At 41.8% G+C, this 20,935-nt stretch overlaps 1 protein-coding gene across 1 annotated transcript in view; it reads left to right on the top strand.

Moving 5' to 3' along the window:
* The window catches only part of LOC117460754 (gastrula zinc finger protein XlCGF57.1-like), a 38,802-nt gene extending 22,823 nt beyond the window's left edge, over nt 1-15,979 (top strand). Inside the window, exon 3 of the mRNA XM_071206107.1 lies at nt 14,448-15,979. Within this exon, the coding sequence (XP_071062208.1) occupies nt 14,448-15,793 (1,346 nt within the window). The 3' untranslated portion in view covers nt 15,794-15,979. The remainder of the gene's footprint in view (nt 1-14,447) is intronic.
* Nucleotides 15,980-20,935: the final 4,956 nt, after the last annotated feature.

Below are 20,935 nucleotides of genomic sequence, written 5' to 3'. Positions count from 1 at the left end.
ATCCATCCAGCAGTCGTATGTGTCCCAGGAGGCATCATCATCGGACCGGAGAAGGAAGATCGGGAGGACATCTATTCAGCAGCGACTCGGAAGCTGCCATCAGCAAGCCGGAGGAGAAGGAAGACATCTCTCTAGCAGGCAGCCCAGAAGCCGCCGTCAGCGGATCAGAGGGGACAAAGACACGGCAAGCCAGGATGGCACAGGGGACTCCACTCTCCGCTGAAACAGGAGTGTGTGTTAAGTGCAACAAGACGGTGTATGGAGCCAGCCAGGCCTGCCAAGCTATGGGCAGCCTCTACCATGACAGCTGCTTCACCTGCAGCGCCTGTAGTAGGGAAGGCGTTCTACTATGACGCAGGAAGGGTTTTCTGTGAAGAGGACTTTAAAATCTACTGTCTGAAAGACTGCCACAGGGTCCTGGCGCCTAAATGTGCTGCGTGTAACCAGCCCATCCTGCCCTCAGAGGGGTCTGATGAAACCATTCGAGTTGTATCCAGAGAGGACAAGTATGGAGACTCAGCAGACAAGGATGCATTTTTTGAAAGTGCCTTGTGTAAGTTGCACTCTTGTTTAAGAGTGCAAAAGAGGGAATTGTAAGGAAATATTTGTATGTATTCATGCAAACTGTGAAGGGCTGTTAAGGGTTTTATTGCTGTGGGGGAGCTGGAACAAGACCCCACTGTGGTCTCTGGAATGTGATGGGGGGATGTGTGGAGGCTGCAGAGGCTGCAGAAATAGGAGACAGTGAGGGTCAGAGGTGTTTGTTTGAGATGACTGAGAAAGACGACCAGTTGTCCTTAAACTCCACCCCCTCCTGTATCATTTGGTATGAAAGCCTATCCGGCTTGCTGTTCTCTCTCTCTCTCCTCGCGTCGCTCGGACTGGAAGGTCGTGGCGGCCTGTGGGCAGGAGCCAGGAGTAGGCCAACTCCTGACATTACACATATGATACGATATGGTTGTGTATGGTAATGTATTTGATTGTATTGCATTGTATATTACCATTAAAGTGGATTATTGTTTAACGGTTAAGTGTATGCTCTGGATTTCCTTCATGTAAGATAACAGCTTGTGTAGGGACGCGGGGAGATTTGGAAATGCGGCCTAGTTATCATTTATATCTCCTAACATCCCCTACGGATTTTCACCCCTCTACAGAGACCCCAACGACTCTGCAGAGCTCCTGAAATGTTAGATGACTGGGTCAGTCACTAGGGTTTGTTAAAGTTTAACCTGAGTCAGGGTGTCAGCAGGTTAGTTCCTAACTCAGTAAAAGAAAAAGAAAAAAAAGAGTTCCAGAGTAATTCTATGCTCTTAAGCTAAAGTTATTTAATTATATTGTTATACATCCACAGTTTGTGGTTCTATTTCATTTAGTTGCCTGTGGTAATGAGTAATGTGTTTACTGCTTTGACACTTGATGCAGGATGTAACTGGTTAGAGAAACCAAACAGATGGTAAGATTGCTTGTTGTTGTTTGACAATTGTAATGCCTAAGAGCCACATCATATAGAGTAAAGTCACACAGTGTTTAACTTAACCAGGTTAATTAACTACATCACAGTATGTTATGTACATCAGTATGTGTGTTTATACACCTTTGAAACGTAACACATAAAAGAAGGATCTATGCAGTATGCTTCGGGGACATTTGTATGGACATTGCCTCATGATTCAAGCTGTTTCAGGAAGACTCTTCAAGGACTGTGGGAAAAGGGGATTATTGTGGGGAATGTGTTGCCATTAATGTTTCATGCTTTCCTTTTATAATGTTTATATGCTGAAGTGATGTTAAAGGTTGTGTTATCATCATCATCAGGAGTGGGGGTAGTGTTACAGGCTTGGCCTGTCACTTTAAGAGTAGCAGCCGCAAGGGGTTGTGGGTTTTGGAGTCTCTGTGTGTGTGAAATGTGATGGCCAAGGCGAAGTGCGGAGTTATGGAGAGAGAGACGAAAGTATAGAGAAAGTGGTCAGAAAATGAATAGTATCTAGTCTGTATGTATGTAATACAGTGTCAATATAGCTTGAAGAACGTGAATACACGGAGGTTCTTCCCACGGCACCCGAACGCCTCGTTTCCATCCTTTTTCCCCTCGAAATGTCTGGGCAGTTGGTTACCGGCTGACAACGAGCCAAGTCAGAAACCACCGGTGTGTATTCGAAACTACGGTTTCGGTGCCGAGATACCGTTGATAGTAAAAAGGTAACACAGGCATTTATGCTGGTAAAAAATAGTTGATAATGAAAAGTTGATCAACAACAAATATTCCTACAGGAATAAGATAAAAGGTTGTGTTGAATAAAATGTTGTACACTATGTTTTCCTCACGCTGAATACCGACATTATGATGTTTAATGTGTTTCCAGTTCTGGATTTGGCAGATAAACAAATGAGAGGGAAATAAAAGGAAATGCATTCTGCACTTCCTCTGTCAGCCACCAGAGGGCAGCGGGACTCCATGCTACAGAGACCACAGAGGACACTTCAGTGATTGCAGATCTAAATCTGATTTGTTGTACAGAAACAAGTTCCTGCCTGCAGTAATATCCTGGCTTCTTCATCTGTATTCATCTGTCAGCTGTCAGGAGATCTGCTCTTCCAACTACAGCTCTACGAGACCTTTATGAACCAATGAAAAGCTGTTTAAGCTCCACAAACACATCAACATACCTGTGGGAATGTAGCAACATAATGAAAGTGCAAGTGATTATTGTTGGACCCACACTACGTCATTACTTACTTGTATGAATACACAATGTGATTCACTGTTGGTACTATACTATTGGTTAAAGGGACCCAACACTGATTGCTTTGCTTACGAGACACATTTCCCTTTTAGATATTTTCAGATCATAGTCATCACATGTTATAGAGAAACTTAGTTTAACTTATTTACTTAAGTTAAACGATAACCTCCCCTTAATCAAACTCAGTCCAGCTTTATGATTCTGTTGAGGAAATATTTGATCAAAGAACCAAACGTTTTTTTGTGGTTTTTGTTTTTACATATTTTCAACATATTACTTGGACATATATGTTGTTTTTCATATTTCTGACAGACTAAAGTATTCTGTGTTTTTTTGCCTGCATTCAACGTACTATATTATGCTGTTTTTGTGCGAAGTTTGGACATGCTATGCTACAGTATGTCCTTTTTGCATATATTCCAAATACTATACTATGTTGTTTTTTGCATATTTGCGAGATTCTACATTATTCGGTAAGCAAACGTAAAAAATGCCGGCCTTTCATCAATACATCAGTATCATTTTTGAAGGCCTTCTTAATATCCATATCTTATTAAGGTTCATTTGGTTTTATGTTGAATAAAGTAAAGTGTTATCTTTCATTGCTTTTATTGTTTTATTATTAAAATATTAATGTAGTCTGATGATTAATTAATAATGTGGCCTTTTTGGCAGTTTAACTAAAGGTGTGCGGCTGCTGCCGTGAGGAAATATCAGCCTGACATTACAATGGGCTTTAATGGAGGCATGTTGACAGTGTTTGTCACTTCATGCCCTCAAGAGGCATTTTGTTTAATTATTATTGCTTAATTATTTGTCTTTTTTCAAGCTACGAGAAGTTTTCCTACGTTTGTCATGATACATTATGTCTCAGGAATGTAGGGTTTGGGAATTATGGCAGTTTAAAAAAGAATATGAAGGCAAATTTCAAGATTTCTTACCCTCTAGCTGTGACATCACGCACTCTAGTTAATGTTAACATCTGAAGAAGGCCTCTGTACCAAGGTCTGAACAATGTTTAATATCTCTAAAAGTAAGAATCAGATTTAAAAGTTGTTCTACACGAATAATGTCAGAAAGATGTGTAACATTTTAAAGGGGGTCAAAGCTACCAGGAAGGGAGTGGAGCCTGATGGGGACACTGGGAACAGAAGGTGAGGGGGTAAGAGAGGCAGGAAGGGAGAGGAGCCTGATGGGGACACTGGGAACAGAAGGTGAGGGGGTAAGAGCTACCAGGAAGGCCATTCTTAAGTATTTGAGTGGAACAGGATTGATTGGAAGCATTTAAAACAACGTAAACAACACAATGGTATAATTCCACAAGTGGTGATAGGATGATATGGTGATACACTCTCTTGTACAGTAGGTGGCGGTATGCACCTTAAAGCTGTTTGCAATCCGCCAAAAACCGAGAGAAGAAGAAGAAGCAGACGACCAAGAAGCAGACGACAAAGAAGAACCTGGATCCACGTGGCGTCTCGTCGCTACGGTTCTCTCTCTCTGTTCCTGAGAAAGTGTGTGTGAGCTCCAGCTCTACTGATCCATCATCTGTGTGTCTGGATAAACCTCCGAATGGACTGTGTGCTCTTTTTTCTGGAGCGTTTACCTCGGACTACATGAGCTAGTTTAGCATGCTAGCTGGAAACACGTTAGCAACACTAGTCAGATTGAGAGTTTGATGCAGAGAGAAACGGTGTGTTTAACGGAGTCTGCAGGAAAAGGTGATCTAGGAAACATGAGTAAAGTCCAAATGCTGCTGTCGTTGAAGAAGCAGCGACTCACTGCTGCTGATGAAGAGACATTTGCTCTGTTTGAACAAACAGTAGCAGAGCTCGAGGAGGAGCTGTTTCTTTCCAAAGAGGAGAACAAGAGACTCCAGAAACTACTGGACGCTGTTTTACAGCCTCAGCTTCGGATCCACAGAGCAGGTCTGTTCCCTTTACCCTTAATTAACACTTTACACTCTCCAGTAGCACTTTATTATTACATTAATAACACTTTAGACCCTTTACCAGCACTTGCTGCAGGTAGCAGATCCTGAAGTAAAAGTACAAACACCACACTGTGAAAACACTCCATTACCAGTTAAAGTACTGCATTCATATGTTATTTAAGTAAAAGTATGTAAGTATTATTAGACACATGTACTTTATTATAATAATTGAAATGTATTACGGAAGAGCAAACCTACCAAAATAAATATATTTATAAAAATACATACATTGAATAATATGCCATGTAATGTACTGATTTAAATATGACCCATCCATGTGGGCACTAGGAGTGGAGTGCACCAGCTGGGCGTAAAAAAAGTAGGTCTTAACTCTAACCAAGCCTGACTAGTCTCGGGCGTAGCTGCGCCTGGTCTTAAGATGCGTGTCCATGTGAATACATGCGAAACTCTAACAACTAGGGGTGTAACAGTTCACAAACATTTCGGTTCGGTATGTACCTCGGTTTTTAGGTCATGGTTCGGTTCGATACGTTTTCGGTACAGCAGAAAAAATGATCACAAAACATAACATAATTGTTTTAATTATTATTAAACTGTGAATAATGTATTCACTCAAATAAATACAAAATATAATAAAATAAACATTAAGGTGCAGCATTTCGATGAACTGAAATAATCTTTATTTGAACTTTACTGTACTAGTACTCACAAAACATAAGCTATTAGTTTTGGGGTTTTAATTATTATTAGACTATGAATATTCACTCAAATAAATACAAAATATAATAAAATAAACATTAAGGTGCATCTTTTCGATGAACTGAAATAATCTGTATTTGAACTGTACTGTACTAGTACCTAAGCAGCCAGTTTGACATTATGACTTGCTTTTCATTGTATTTTGATGTTTTTTTTATAGAAAAATGTACTTGTCCACATTGCTTACCGAAAGGGCAGATCTGCTGGCACTAACAATGTCTCCTGCTGTGGAGAACACCCTCTCGCTAGGGACAGAGGTAGTAGCAGATACAGCCAGGTAGCGCTTTGCTACCATGGCAACATAAGGATATTTGGCGTTTGTAATAGCTTTGGCTCGGTCTGAAGTTTTTGCGAGTGGTGGAGGCTTACATGCTAGCGGGAGTTGGATTTGCACTTCAGTCTTTTGTTACCGGTGATATTCACGTTCGGGTGATGCCTTTTCAAATGAGTGTGCAAGTTTGATGTATTGCCAGCCGCATAACCAATTTTAGTTGAACAATGCCGACAAACCGCTTTGGTTGGGTCCACCTGTCTTTGTCCGTCATCCTTGTACGTAACTGCGAAACCAAAATGTTCCCAAACCGGAGACTTCAATGATCCTGGAGGATTTTCGGGCTCAAATTTATCTGCGTTCGCCATTTCGACAGTTCCTTAAATTACTGACTACATTTGAACGCATCCCTTGTACACACGTGTACCGAACCGAAGGGCCCGTACCGAATAATTTCGATATGTGTACCGTTACACCCCTAGTAACAACACACGTCTATATAATTGAACACTCAAACTTCTCCATTCAGAGCAAGCTAAGAATTGAATAACGAATATGGATAACGGAAAGAAGAGAAAAAACAATTTTACTGATAGAGAGATTAGAACTTTAATTGAAATGTATAGAGCATAAAAACTCGCTAACTGCCGAATTTGATAATACCATGACAAACAAACACAAACTCGCAGCCTGGAAGTCAATCACTGGTGTGATAAATGACTTGGGTGATGGAGGGATACGGACGGTGGAAGAGTGTAGGAAAAAGTGGAAGGACCTACTATCCAGAGCCAAAAAGGATGCATCGGTTCTCAAAAACCCTCCGACCGACGGAGGCCCTGCTCCAAAAACCTCTCCATACAGCGAAATCATTATTTCTATTTTTGGAGAGGATTCCCCCACTTTCACCGGGTTGAATGGGATCGACAGCTCAGAGCCGCCAACCTCAACATTTGAAGAGGTTGATGCAGATGTGTCAGCTGTCACCATTGGTAAGTCATTAATAGAGTAACATCACCTGACATTATCTATATACATATTACCCCGTGAGACATCACGGTTAGCAAGATAACAATTAGCAATCGCGGCAGTTGATAGCAACTGACAATGACTGACAGTAACTTGCCATTTTACAGACTCAGAGGACCGCCGAGAAGAGGGAATTCCTACACCCACAGCGTCAGTGATGACTCAAGGGGAATCCCAAATGGCCACACCCCGAAAGAGAAAGAGGGATTTGTCAGAGCTACAGCAGGAACTGACGGAGAAAGAAATCGTTCGTGTGGAGGTGTAGACCGTCAAATTGAGAGCGGAACACGAACAAATTGAGATGGAGAAATTGAGACTCCAAATAATAATTCCTAAAAATCAGCTCCTAATCCCCGAAGAAGACAATGTGTTCACCGTTCTGTAATCATGTTGTACTTGTTTTTTATCTCAATTTCATGTTAATAGTTCTCCAAAATGTTGTTATTTAATGTTCTTGTGTTCTTTGAATAAAATAGGCCTAATGAAAATATGTGGTCACAAAGGGAGCTTATTGAAATGCAATTGCAAAAAAACAGCGTTCATATTACAAATATATATATAGGTCAAAAGGTTGTTTATTATATGATTGCGGGTAAGTCGTCCACCGATATCTTCACGGATGCCAGCAGGAGCCACAGGGTTCTCATCCGCCTCCAGTGCCAATTCTCCTTGAAGGGGGATTCTCTTTTTCACCCAGATGTTGTGCAGCACCGCAGTGGCAGTGTAACAGGCCCCGCTATGCAGGGCGCGATGACAGATAGTATTTCCTGTAAAACAGGAGAAATTATGAGCAGAGAATTCCTTTTACTGCTCATTTGGCGGGTCTTGCCAGAATGTATTAACAATTGGCACAAAACACAATTGTCCTGGCCCTTTACTGCTCTCAATATAAACACATGTTCATGTCTTCAAAATATACTTGTATGCTTGAAGTATTCAAAATAAACACATTTGTGTATAACCAAGTGTCATTAACATCATGACTCCAAATAAGAATGTACTGCTTCAAAACAGATATTGGTGCTGTATTCAAACACTGTTAATTACCTTTTCAGGCAAAGTATTAGCATTGGTCTAATATATGCTAGCATTAGCATCAAGCAACACGCATTTATAATAATTAAATTATGACTGACCATAGGACCCATAGACCATACAAAACACACCTAAAACACTTCTTAGCTATAAACAATTAACTTGCATCACTAGTGACCGCCATTACACACACAGCCACCACGAGGTGGTCTTCTACGCGAGTCTACTACATCTAAATAGCGACCGCCATTACACATACACACACACCACTTCAAACTTAAGACATTGTGACAATGCACTTACACTGAACAAAAATATAACAACACTTTTGTTTTTGCTCCCATTTTTTATGAGATGAACTCAAAGATCTAAAACATTTTCTATATACACAAAATAACCATTTCTCTCAAATATTGTTCAGAAATCTGGAAAAATGTGTGATAGTGAGCACTTCTCCTTTGCCGAGATAAGCCATCCCACCTCACAGGTGTGGTATATCAAGATGCTGATTAGACAGCATGATTATTGCACAGGTGTGCCTTAGAATGGCCACAATAATAGGCCACTCTGAAAATTGCATTTTTGCTTTATTGGGGGGGGGGTCCGAAAACCAGGCAGTATCTGGTGTGAGGGGTAGGGGTAAGGGTAGGGTTAGGGTAATGTTGTGAATCGAGTGGCCTGTGTTCGTCATCCATTACATACGCCTGCCCATACCATAACCCCACCACAACCATGAGCCACTCGATTCACAACATTACCCTAACCCTAACCCTACCCCTCACACCAGATACTGCCTGGTTTTAGGACCCCTCAGACCCCCCCCAATAAAGCACGTTTCAGAGTGGCCTTTTATTGTGGCCAGCCTAAGGCACACCTGTGCAATAATCATGCCGTCTAATCAGCATCTTGATATGCCACACCTGTGAGGTGGGATGGAATATCTCGGCAAAGGAGAAGTGCTCACTATCACAGATTTTTTTTAGATTTGTGAACAATATTTGAGAGAAATGGTTATTTTGTGTATATAAAAAATGTTTTAGATTATTGATTTCATCAAATGGGAGCAAAAACAAAAGTTTTGCGTTTTATATTTGTGTTCAGTGTATATACTAATAAAGAGCCGCTTTCACACCGCAGGACTTGCGGTACTTTAGTCGGCACTAAATCCGCCAGGGGGCTAGTGCCAATCGCATTCACACCGCAGTACTTTCCCTGAGGCACGATTACGCTGACGTCACTTCGTCTTCTTCTTCTCTGGGTTTACTGGCAGGCCGCAAAACCACTTCACGGCGAGTACAACAACAAAACGAGAGAAGAAGAACTACACGGGGGAGGGGGTATAAAGCCCACCCGCTGTATGAGGCGTTTGTTTACTTTCAGACCTCAGACATGATGGAGTTCAATGAGCTTGTTGTCTTTGTGCTCATGTTATACAGCTTTGTAACTGGGTTATTGCAGCCAACTAGGGATTTGACCCACTCGTCGGATGCTGTAAGTGCAATGCTGGTTCGGAGTAGAAGGCGTACCATAACGAGTATTTCAACCACAAAGGCTGGCACTCGCTCGTCCTGCAGGGTGTTGTGGATGCGAGGGGCCTCTTTGGAGTGTTTTTGTTGGCTTACCAGGTAGCATGCATGATAGCAGAGTGTTCAGCATGTCCTCACTGGGTAGTTTTGTGGATAGGGGTGGTCTACTTCCTCATGTAACAAGGAATATTGGGGGACATGATGTGGGTTACTATATCCTTGGTGACTCAGCCTACCCCCTGCAAAGATGGCTGATGAAACCTTTCCAGGACAATGGAAGGCTTTGTACAGTGCATTTGGTTCTCTCTTTTATTTACCACATTCAAGACAGGCACAATTACAATAGTGCAGACACCTTTGTGCAAAGACAATATGTCAGTATCAAAACAGTGTGGCAATATAATAAAAAACTGCCAGGTGTCATATGCACATTAAATAGGCTCAGCAGTTAACACACCTTTATTATATATCCTCCTGAGAGGAACTCGGTACACTAACTCCTAAGATGTTCCCTTACTATAATTAATTAAAATATTGAACTCACAACACTGGTAATTACAAACTTAACCATTTATCTTTCAATAAATAAATAGTGCTTGTGTTGATGGATGCCGTTTTGAAATACAATGAAATTATCTATTTCAAAGCCACATTGTGGGTGGGACACAACTAAAGCTTCGCCAGTTTATAACCGATGAAACATGATGGTATCAGAATAATCACTTAAATGTGATTTATAGGATGCTACACAGGTCACTGTAAAGATAGTGTCAGAGGAGAAATAAGCAAGATACATTATCTGTTAAATCGCCATGGAGGTTATCTTTTATTTATCAGCAGCAGATCAATAAGTGTCAGTATCAAAACATAACACTGGCAAATACAATAGGTAGGCTCAGCAGACAGACCGTAGTGCAAAGTTAAAGTGTCACATGATTATCTACTAAATAGTGAATTCAGCATCAACTTCACCAAGATGAAGTTCAAAACAATGTAACAGACACACCTTAGTGCAAGTTAGGTGTCAGTATTAAAAAAACAGTGGCAATATATATATAATAACAATAGAAAATCAACTTAAATAAAATGTACCCAAAAAAATACACTTATAACAAATATATAAAAATAGCACTGTAAGAGTTGAACTGTGGGCTAAGCCCTGAATGTTTCCATGTCCAGGAAACACCGCTGTGTGTCAATATTTAAAACAATAATACAGGGAGGAAGGCCTGTTTGACTTCACTAGCTCTGAAAGCACTCCCAGAAACCCCTGCTGAAAAGCCTTTTGCTGCCCCATGTGCTGTGCCAAGACTGCGTCCCGTTCATCCTGGCGCTCCATCATCGCAATCACCCTGTCCTCTGTTTCCTGGACCTTGTGTAAAAGCATCATCTGGTCCTCGTGCATCGCCTTGCTGGCCATGGCACGCCTGTCCTCCATAGTCTCGATGGTGGCAAAGAAGTTCTCATCATGTGTGTCCTGTGCGCGCTTTCCTACGAGGAAACATTATTTAAATCACCATGTAGTTTTACAGGCAGAAGGGACACAGTCAGGCTGTTAGGGCTATTCCGACTGATAGGGTTAGACACACACACACACACACACACACACACACACACACACACACACACACACACACACACACACACACACACACACACACACACACACACACACACACACACACACACACACACACACACACACACACACACACACACACACACACACACACACACACACACACACACACACACACACACACAAGAGAGAGACACACGTTACGTTTTCTTACCGGAAGTCATGTGACCTAGCCCGGATGTTTACAATTTTGTGAGCGTAAAATGGGCGCGAAAAGTGTAAACGCCTGCCTAGGCAAACACGTTTTCCACGGTGTTTCATAATTCATAATTGTACCATGAAGGAAGTAAACGTGATTGTGAAGCTACAGTGTGTGTGAACGTACTTTTGCGTTTGGTTGATGGAAAGGGAGACGAGCAATGGCTGCTGTTGCGATCGGGAAAGGAAAGTCCACTCGTTTCCAATCCAGCGAGTTGTCCCGCCTCGCCTGAAACAAACACATGTAGTGCCATGAGTTAGTGAAGCACATTACAGAAAACACTGCCCACTTATTCACAAGACAACACGTTTTCATGGCGGCCGAGAATAGCTAGTTAGATGTTATGTTATTAGCCAGCTCAGGGCCGGCTAACAGTGTTAGCCGGTTCAGCCTGCTCATGTCTACCTCGATCTACTGAGCAAATAAAAGTACATCTGAGACCAGTAATGTGCATATTAAAAACCCCAGTACAAATAGTTTATTTTACCTTCGTCGTTGTCGTCGTTGCTCACTTCACAGCCGACTGAATCCGCCGTTTCAGCGAGCTCCCACAGCAGCGTGCCCGAGTCGATGGTCATTTCAAGTAGCTTTTGCGAACATCGCTCAAAACATTTAGAGTTGGGAACTGCTTGTTGTAGAAGCTGCTGCATCCCTGCATCTGAGTAAATTGACAGAAGCGCCGACACTTCCTCATCATTCCACCGCTCCGGTGCTGTACGTGTGGTCATAACTGCTTTCAAGTACAAACAACATACTCGCTCAGGTGTGGATGTGGTTTTGTAGCGAGGGAAAAAATGGCTGCCTAACAAAACAAATTCAGAGTCTAACGGGGCGTGGTTTGCAATTCGCCCAGCCAATAGAAATAGAATAGAAATTGGCACTCTTTTGTCACCAGGTTCGTACCACCTCTCTAGCAGGGACTAAACAGTACCAAAAGAGTTCCCGGCACTGAGTAGTTCCGGCGGTGTGAACGCGACATTATTGGTACTAACGGAACTAAAGAACTAAAGTACCAGGGAAAGTCCTGCGGTGTGAACGCGGCTAAGGACTGGCTTACCTAAAGCCAGTTGAGTAGCACTTGAAATCCTGCAGCTCCACCCGCTGTGACGGTCCGGTGAGCGGAGCGAAACACACACACTAAGAGTTAGACCTAACACACTTAGCTATTTTATCTACCTCTGGAACAAGCTAAACTAGTTATAAATATGTTTATTCTTCACTGTCGGGTCACTCAATACTGGATCAGTGAGCTGAGAGAGAGAGAGACTCTCCATGTTATTATCCACAGTTCCTGTAAACTTGAATAATGTACTTCATTTGAATGTAATAATTATGTTGGTTGTTGTTTGTGGAAGCTCAAGCAAGTTTTTTTTTTTATTTAAATTGGTTCTACTTTCTAGATTTATACTGAAGACATCAAAACTATAAAAGAACACATTAAAGGTGGGCTAGGTAATTTTGGAGAAACCAGCTCGAGTGCGCTAGAATTTGAAAATACACAACCGGAAAAATCTGCCACTTCCTTACAGAGCCCCTCCTCTAACACACACGAACGCGCACATGACCAATGAGGGCACGAGCTAAGTTTGTGCCCAGGTGGAAGGCTGACAGGCAGGTAGGTTACTTTAGCCGGCTCAGATGATTGGTCGTGCTTTTTACAGTACTACGGCTTCCACTGATGAAATTTGTTTATGGGATTTTTGTCAAAGCACTTTAAAATATTCATTGCTATCGGGATGTTAAGAGCATTCCATGGAATATAACAAAGTGTATCTCGAGCCGGTTTCTCAAACTTACCTACCCCACCTTTAACTGGAATTATCTAGTTAACAAAAAAAGTGTTAACAAATCCAGAATATGATTTATATTTTGCTGGCTACTGCAGAATGCTGTGGTAGCCATGCTGGTTAAGGGTGCCTTGAACTCTGAATAAATCACCAACAGTGACACCAGTAAAGCCCCCCCCCACCATCTCACCCCCTCCTCCATGCTTCACGGTGGGTACCACTCATTCAGAAACCATCCGCTCACCTTCTCTGCATCTCACTGAGACACAGAGGTTGGAACCAAAAATCTCTCATTTGGACCCATCAGACCAAAGTACAGATTTCCACTGTCTAATGTCCAATCCTTGTGTTTCTTGGCCCAAACAATTCTCTTCTTCTTGTTGTTCATCCTCAGTAGTGGATATTTGCAGCAATTGGACCTTGAAGGCCTGATTCACGCAGTCTCCTCTGAACAGTGGATGTTGAGATTGTCTGCTACTTGAGCTCTGTGATCATTTATGTGGGCTCTGATCTGAGGTGCTTTAATTTGCGGTTTCTGAGGCTGGTAACTCTGATGTGTTTATCCTCTGAGCAGAGGTAACTCTTGCTCTTCCTTTCCCGGGGGGGTCCTCATGAGAGCCAGTCTCATCATAGCGTTCCATGGTTTTTGCGACTGCACTTGAGGATACATTCAAAGTTCTTGACATTTTCCGGATTGACTGGCCTTCATTTCTTAAAGTGATGATGGACGGTCGCTTCTCTTTACTGAGTTGAGTGGTTCTTGCTATAATATGGATTACAACAGCAGTCAAATAGTAATTCCACACATTGACTCTTAACAAGGCACACGTGTTAATAGAAAACCATTCCAGGTGACGACCTCATGAAGCTGACTGAGAGAAGCCAAGAGGGTGCAAAGCTGTCATCAAGGCAAAAGGGGCTACTTTGAAGAATCTAAATAAAAATAATTTTCTTGATTTTTTTGTTAAGTAGATAATTCCATATGTGTTCTTTCATAGTTTTCATGTCTTCAGTGTTAATCTACAAAGTAGAAAAAAATTAAAATAAACATTGAATGAGAAGGTGTCCAAACTTTTGACGGGTACTGTATATAAAAAACACACATATTTGAACATTTAGCAGGTCAAATGTTCTGTTAATACTTGCATACTTTTACTTAAATTAGGTTTGAATGCAGGATTTTAATTTAACAGTATTTTCATTCTATACTGTAGTCGTAGTGTATCTGTGAACGATCCCAAATACAATTCCTTGTTTACATTGCAGCTAGTGCTACGCCAGAAGAATAAACCTTTTACATTTTTAACTGGAAGTGGAAAGGGGCTGGGCTACATGAGGTGACTTGAGCCAACAAAAATACACAATAGGTGGGACTAAGAAAGATAATGTGAAAATATAAAAACAAAGGCATTAATTAGGGCTGCAAAATGTCTCCCATTGTAATGGTGATGAGATTTTTTAAATGCTAACACTTAACAGTTTGTTCTGACTGTGTTTCCTGCAGAAGTCCAGCAGCTGGTGGTGGTTAAAGAAGAGCTTCTCCCTGACCAGCAGGAGTGGAGCACCAGTCTGGACCAGGAGGACCCAGAGCCCCCCCCACACATTAAGCAGGAACAGGAGGGAGAGCAACTTCAGGAGCTGGAGGAGGCTGATATCACCAAGTCCACTTTCACTCCTGACCCTGTGAAGAGTGAAGATGATGAAGAGAAACCTCAGTCCTCTCAGCCTCATCAAAGACAAACTGAACACATGGAAACAGAAGCTGATGGAGATGACTGTCGAGGACCAGAACCAGCCAGGAACTCAGATCCAGAGAGCAGTTTACAACCTGAGACTGAGGACCACTCTGGAGACTCTTCTGAACCTGACACTAGAGACTCTTCTGAACCTGACACTGAAGACAGTGATTATTGGAAAGAGACCAGAGAACCTACCTCAGGCTCAAACTCAATGAAAAATAGACATGAATCTCTCAGTGATCCACAACGTAGTGCTAAAAAGAAGCCATTCAGCTGCTCAGTCTGTAAGAAAGCTTGTTCACAGAGTGAACATGGAAAGAGACACATGAGAGTCCACACAGGAGATAAACCATTCAGCTGCTCAGTCTGTAAGAAAGCTTTTTCACAGAGTGGAGATTTCAAGACACACATGAGAGTCCACACTGGAGAGAAACCATTCAGCTGCTCAGTCTGTAAGAAAGCTTTTTCACAGAGTGAAAATGGAAAGAGACACATGAGAATCCACACAGGAGATAAACCATTCAGCTGCTCAGTCTGTAAGAAAGCTTTTTCACAGAGTGGAGATTTAAAGACACACATGAGAGTCCACACTGGAGAGAAACCATTCACCTGCTCAGTCTGTAAGAAAGCTTTTTCATGTAGTGGAAATGTAAAGAAACACATAAGAATCCACACAGGAGAGATGCTACACAGCTGCTCAGTCTGTAAGAAAGCTTTTTCACAGAGTGGAGATTTAAAGAAACACACGAGAATCCACACAGGAGAGAAACAATTCACCTGCTCAGTCTGTAAGAAATATTTTTCACAGAGTGGACATTTAAAGATACACATGAGAATCCACACAGGAGATAAACCATTCACCTGTACAGTCTGTAAGAAAGCTTTTTCACATAGTGGAAGTTTAAAGGAACACATGAGAATCCACACAGGAGATAAACCATTCACCTGTACAGTCTGTAAGAAAGCTTTTTCACAGAGTGGAAGTTTAAAGTCACACATGAGAATCCACACAGGAGAGAAACCATTCACCTGTACAGTCTGTAAGAAAGCTTTTTCACATAGTGTAAGTTTAAAGTCACACATGAGAATCCACACAGGAGAGGAACAATAGATCTGCAAAGTTTGTGACAAAAGATTTAAATGGCGTAATTGTTTAAAAAGACCAAGTGTGTTGGTAAGGGAATACATTTGTCTATTTTGTCTCCTAATGCCGTTACATGTAATACGTTACTCCCTAAGCCTGTTTTCACCCACCTGCAACCGATTCGCTAATAATCACAAATGTTAATTTCTTCGACCCCTTGACTCGACTATTTCTTGTTTAATAATCGTTACATCTCCTCAGGACCAAGTTCCCGTGTCCTCAATCAATCAATGTTTATTTATATAGCCCAATATCACAAATGTTACATTTGTCTCAGTGGACTTCACAGTTTGTACAAAATATCAGTATGACAATACGACACCCTCTGTCCTTAGACCCTCACATCGTACAAGGCATTGCAAGGCAAGTTTATTTATAGAGCACTTTTCAACGCAAGGCAATTCAAAGTACTTTACAAAAGAAAAGAAATGAAAGACATTAAGCATTAAAAAAGAAAAGCTAATCAAATAAACATTAAGAAAAAAATACATGAATAAAAGTTACAGTGCAGTTTAAGATATAAATAGTTCAATTAAACATTACAAGAAAAAATACATGGATAAAAGCTACAGTGCAGTTTAAGATATGAATAGTTCAATTAAAAGCAGCGACAAAAAGAAAAGTCTTCAGCCTGGATCTGAAAGTAGTCAGAGTTGCAGCGGACCTGCAGGTTTCTGGGAGTTTGTTCCAGATATTTGGAGCATAATAACTGAACGCTGCTTTACCATGTTTAGTTCTGACTCTGGGGACAGAAAGCTGACCAGTCCCTGAAGACCTGAGAGATCTGGATGGTTCATAGTTTAGCAGGAGGTCAGTAATGTATTTTGGGCCTAAACCATTCAGTGCTTTATAAACCAGCAGCAGTATTTTGAAATCTATTCTTTGACACACAGGAAGCCAGTGTAAAGACTTCAGAACAGGAGTGATGTGATCCACTTTCTTAGTGTTAGTGAGGACTCGAGCAGCGGCGTTCTGAATCAGCTGCAGCTTTCTAATAGATTTTTTAGTGAGACCTGTGAAGACACCATTGCAGTAGTCGAGTCTACTGAAGATAAAGGCATGGACACGTTTTTCCAAATCCTGCTGTGACATTAGTCTTTTAATCCTAGATATGTTCTTTAGGTGATAGTAGCCTGATTTAGTAACTGTTTTAATGTGACTGTTGAAACTCAGGTCAGAGTCCATGACTACACCTAGATTTCTGGCTTTATCTGTTGGTTTGAACATTGCAGACTGAAGCTCAGCGCTAACTTTTAAACGTTCTGCCTTGGCTCCAAAAACCATTACCTCAGTTTTATCTTTGTTTAATTGGAGAAAGTTCTGACACATCCAGTCATTGATTTGTTCAATGCACTTACTCAGTGTTTGAATTGGAGCATAGTCTCCTGGTGAAATTGTTACGTAAATGTGTGTGTCATCTGCATAGCTATGGTAACTTATTTGTTGTTCTTCATTATCTGAGCCAGTGGTAGCATGTAGATGTTAAAGAGAAGAGGCCCCAAGATGGAGCCTTGAGGAACCCCACATGTCATATTTGTCAACTCAGATGTGTATTTACCTTTAGAAACAAAGTTGTTTCTGTCCTTTAAGTAGGATTTAAACCAATTTAGAACTGTTTCCGAAAGTCCCACCCAGTTTTCCAGTCGGTCCAGTAATATGCTGTGGTCAACAGTCAAACGCAGCACTGAGATCTAATAATACTAACACTGAAGTTCTGCCACTGTCTGTGTTTAAGTGGATGTCGTTAAAGACCTTTACAAGAGCAGTCTCAGTGCTGTGGTTTGGACGAAAGCCTGACTGGAACACATCGAAACAACCATTTAAATGCAAGAAATTACTCAACTGTTGAAAAACAACTTTTTCAATGATCTTACCTAGAAATGGCAGGTTTGATATGGGCCTGTAATTGTTCATTACTGAAGCATCTAGATTATTCTTTTTTAAGAGCGGTTTAATGACTGCCGTTTTCAGGGCCTGTGGAAAAATACCTGAGTGAAGAGATTTGTTTACTATATGAATTAGTTCTGAGGCCATGCAAGGCAAAACATCTTTGAAAAATCCTGTTGGAATAATATCAAGGCAGCAGGAGGAGGATTTCAGAAGTTGTATAATGTCCTCCAGGTTTTTATCATTAATCTGATGGAATTGTGTCATGATGTCTGAATTGATGTTAAGTGGACACAGAGACAACACATTTGCTGTTCCTGATGCAGAGGCACTGACTGCTTGTCTGATTTTCTGAATTTTGTCAGTGGAAAAGGAGGCAAAATCATTGCACGCCCTGGTGCATAGAAATTCAGATGCTACTGACACTGGGGGGTTAGTTAGTCTGTCGACGGTAGCAAACAAGGCACGTGCGTTGTTTTTGTTTTTGGTAATGATGTCAGAGAAGAATGATTGTCGTGCGTTTTTCAATTCCAAATTATAAAGGCCAAGTCTCTCTTTATAAATTTCAAAGTGAACCTGGAGATTTGTTTTTCGCCACCTGCGTTCAGCTTTTCGACATTCTCTTTTTTCTGTTTTAACGGTCATGGCCTTTCTCCATGGAGATATTTTCTTCCCAGTCACTTCCTTTACCTTAATTGGAGCAATGGCATCTATAACATTTTTAATTTTTGAATTAAAATGATCTACTAGCTCATTACTGAGGTGTTAGCAGGGGCAAGTGTGGAAGAAAAATTCTGAGTAAACATTTCCCTAGTATTTTCAGTTAAACATCGCTTTGTGGTTACCTCTTTTTGAACACTTGTGTGAACAGAAATAGAGCTCTCAAAGAAAACACAGGAATGGTCAGACAGTGCAACATCAGTCACCACAACCTTAGAGATATTCAGACCCTTTGAGATAATTAAGTCCAGAGTGTGCCCCTTATTGTGCGTGGGCTCCGTCACATGCTGAGTCAGTCCATAGCTATCAAGAACACAAAACAGTTCTTTAGCCCCTCTGTCCTGGGGTTGTCAACATGGATGTTAAAATCACCAACAATGACTAGACGGTCAAAGTCAATACACACTATAGACAGCAGTTCAGTAAAATCATCAAAAAAGCTTGCACAGTATTTGGGTGGCCTATAGATATTTAGGAACAGAGCTCGAGAGGAGCATTTCAGCTGAAGGGCCACATATTCAAAAGAAGCAAAGTGTCCATACGATGTCTTCCTGCATTGAAGGGAATCATTGAACAGAATAGCAACTCCACCCCCTTTCTTATGCATTCTTTCCTGACTCATAAAACTAAAGTTGGGAGGGGTTGATTCGATAAGAACAGCTGCACTGTTATTTTGTTCAATCCAAGTTTCTGTTAAAAACATAAAATCAAGATTGTGCTCAGTGATAAAATCATTGATTACAAATGTTTTTCCTGCCAAAGACCTGACATTTAATAAAGCTAGTTTAAGTTCGTTAAACACACTATCAGTCATGTTTTTTGTAACAAGCTGTGGCTGACATGGAATCACTGCTAAATTAGATAAACTCACACAAACGTTTGAGTGCTTCCTGTATCTAAGATCATTCACCGCTCTTAATCTATTACCTATCAACACAGATATCGGCAAAGCTACTGGCAGGCAGGGCCCGGGCATGTCCTGGAAAGAGTTGAGAGTGCCATACGCCCTTGAGCCTGGACCCAGCAGATATCAGTTTGCAGATTGTTTTGGTTTGGATGATTGTGGTAGGCATGGTGATGAAGCCGGGGGAGATGGTGCGCGTCTCTGCTTGGTGATTTTGGTGGGCGTCGTTGAGGAGCGGGGGTAAAGGACATGCTGCCAGCCCTGCGTATCGCCTTAGTCTGGTCTTTGAAATCCAGGAAGGAATCGGTGCCAGCCCTCTGTATCTCCTTCTTGTGTTCCACGATCTCCAGGAGGGTGGGCGAGGGCGAAAGGGTGAACGGAGTATCCTCAAAGGCGTTGACAGGGGGGGGGGGGGGTGACGGGCGGTGTGGACTCCTCCGTGTGTTTCATAGGTCTCCCATAATCAGAACATTCCTCAGGCGGGTGCAGTGATACTTCTTCAGGGTTTTCTGCGCGATGTGTTGTGTCTATCTCCTGTTTTGATTCCTCTTGCCGCTTGTCCTTGGCAGAGGGAACAGATTGATGACGCAGGCAGTTGAATATGTTAGAGATAAACAATTTCACCCCTGACTTGTTCAGGCAAACTCCATTTGCCTTGAAAAGATGTCTGTGGTCCTAGAAAAAGTTAAAATTGTCAATAAAATGCACAGAATGGTCAGTACAGGCAGTTGAAAGCCAGGTGTTCAGTGCAAACAATCTGCTGAATCTCTCCACTCCTCTTCTGACTGGCGGTCGAGGCCCACTGATGAACACCTCTGCATTTAGAGAGCTGGCAGTTTCCAACAGACATTTAAAGTCTTCTTTCAGCACTTCTGACTCTTGTTTCACAACATCATTTGTTCCAATGTGCAGAACCACATTCTTCACAGTCGGATGTTCAGCCCCAATATGCAGGATCTTCTCAGCCAAGTCAGAGACTGTATCCTTGGGAAAACAGAGTACGTTGGTGTTGTTCTTACTACACAGACCTTTTACATCTCTTACAGCAGAGTCACCCACAATCAGAGTTTCAGGCCCAGTCGTTAGCTTTCCCTCTAGCCTTTTACTTTTGGAGTAGCTATTGGTCCTTACCCTGCTGTGTGAAGAGGACGGGTTATCCAGGTCATCAGAAAGAGATCTCCGGCTCTCGGTCAGCGGAGCGTATCTGTTCTGGATTGGCACACTTGGTGGTTTAGGAGGATTTTTTGTAATTCTCCCTTTAGCAGCTGTCCACTGCTGTTTCCTAGTATTAATAGGGGTTGAAGGGGCGCTCCTCCTGGGTGATAACAATGCAGGCCAGCCGGTCGCATCACATATTTCAGAGTGTTGGGCTCTGCCCGTTATCCTTCCTCCCAAATCCCATGAAAATGATTTACTCTTAGGCTTTGCACCCAGAGAGTTCCAGGGAGGACCACCACTTGTAGATTTATGACCCGGTACACAGCCCTCCTGTTCCTTGGAATCCTTGTAGCTGCTAACTAGCTGTGAGTTAGCATACCCTTTTCCATTATTTTGCAACACTGGTAAAGTGGTGTCATTCCCACAACATAGTCCATTCA

The sequence above is a fragment of the Pseudochaenichthys georgianus genome, chromosome 16 (assembly GCF_902827115.2).
Source record: "Pseudochaenichthys georgianus chromosome 16, fPseGeo1.2, whole genome shotgun sequence".
Taxonomy (NCBI): domain Eukaryota; kingdom Metazoa; phylum Chordata; class Actinopteri; order Perciformes; family Channichthyidae; genus Pseudochaenichthys; species Pseudochaenichthys georgianus.
This window is presented reverse-complemented; position numbering and strand designations above follow the sequence as displayed.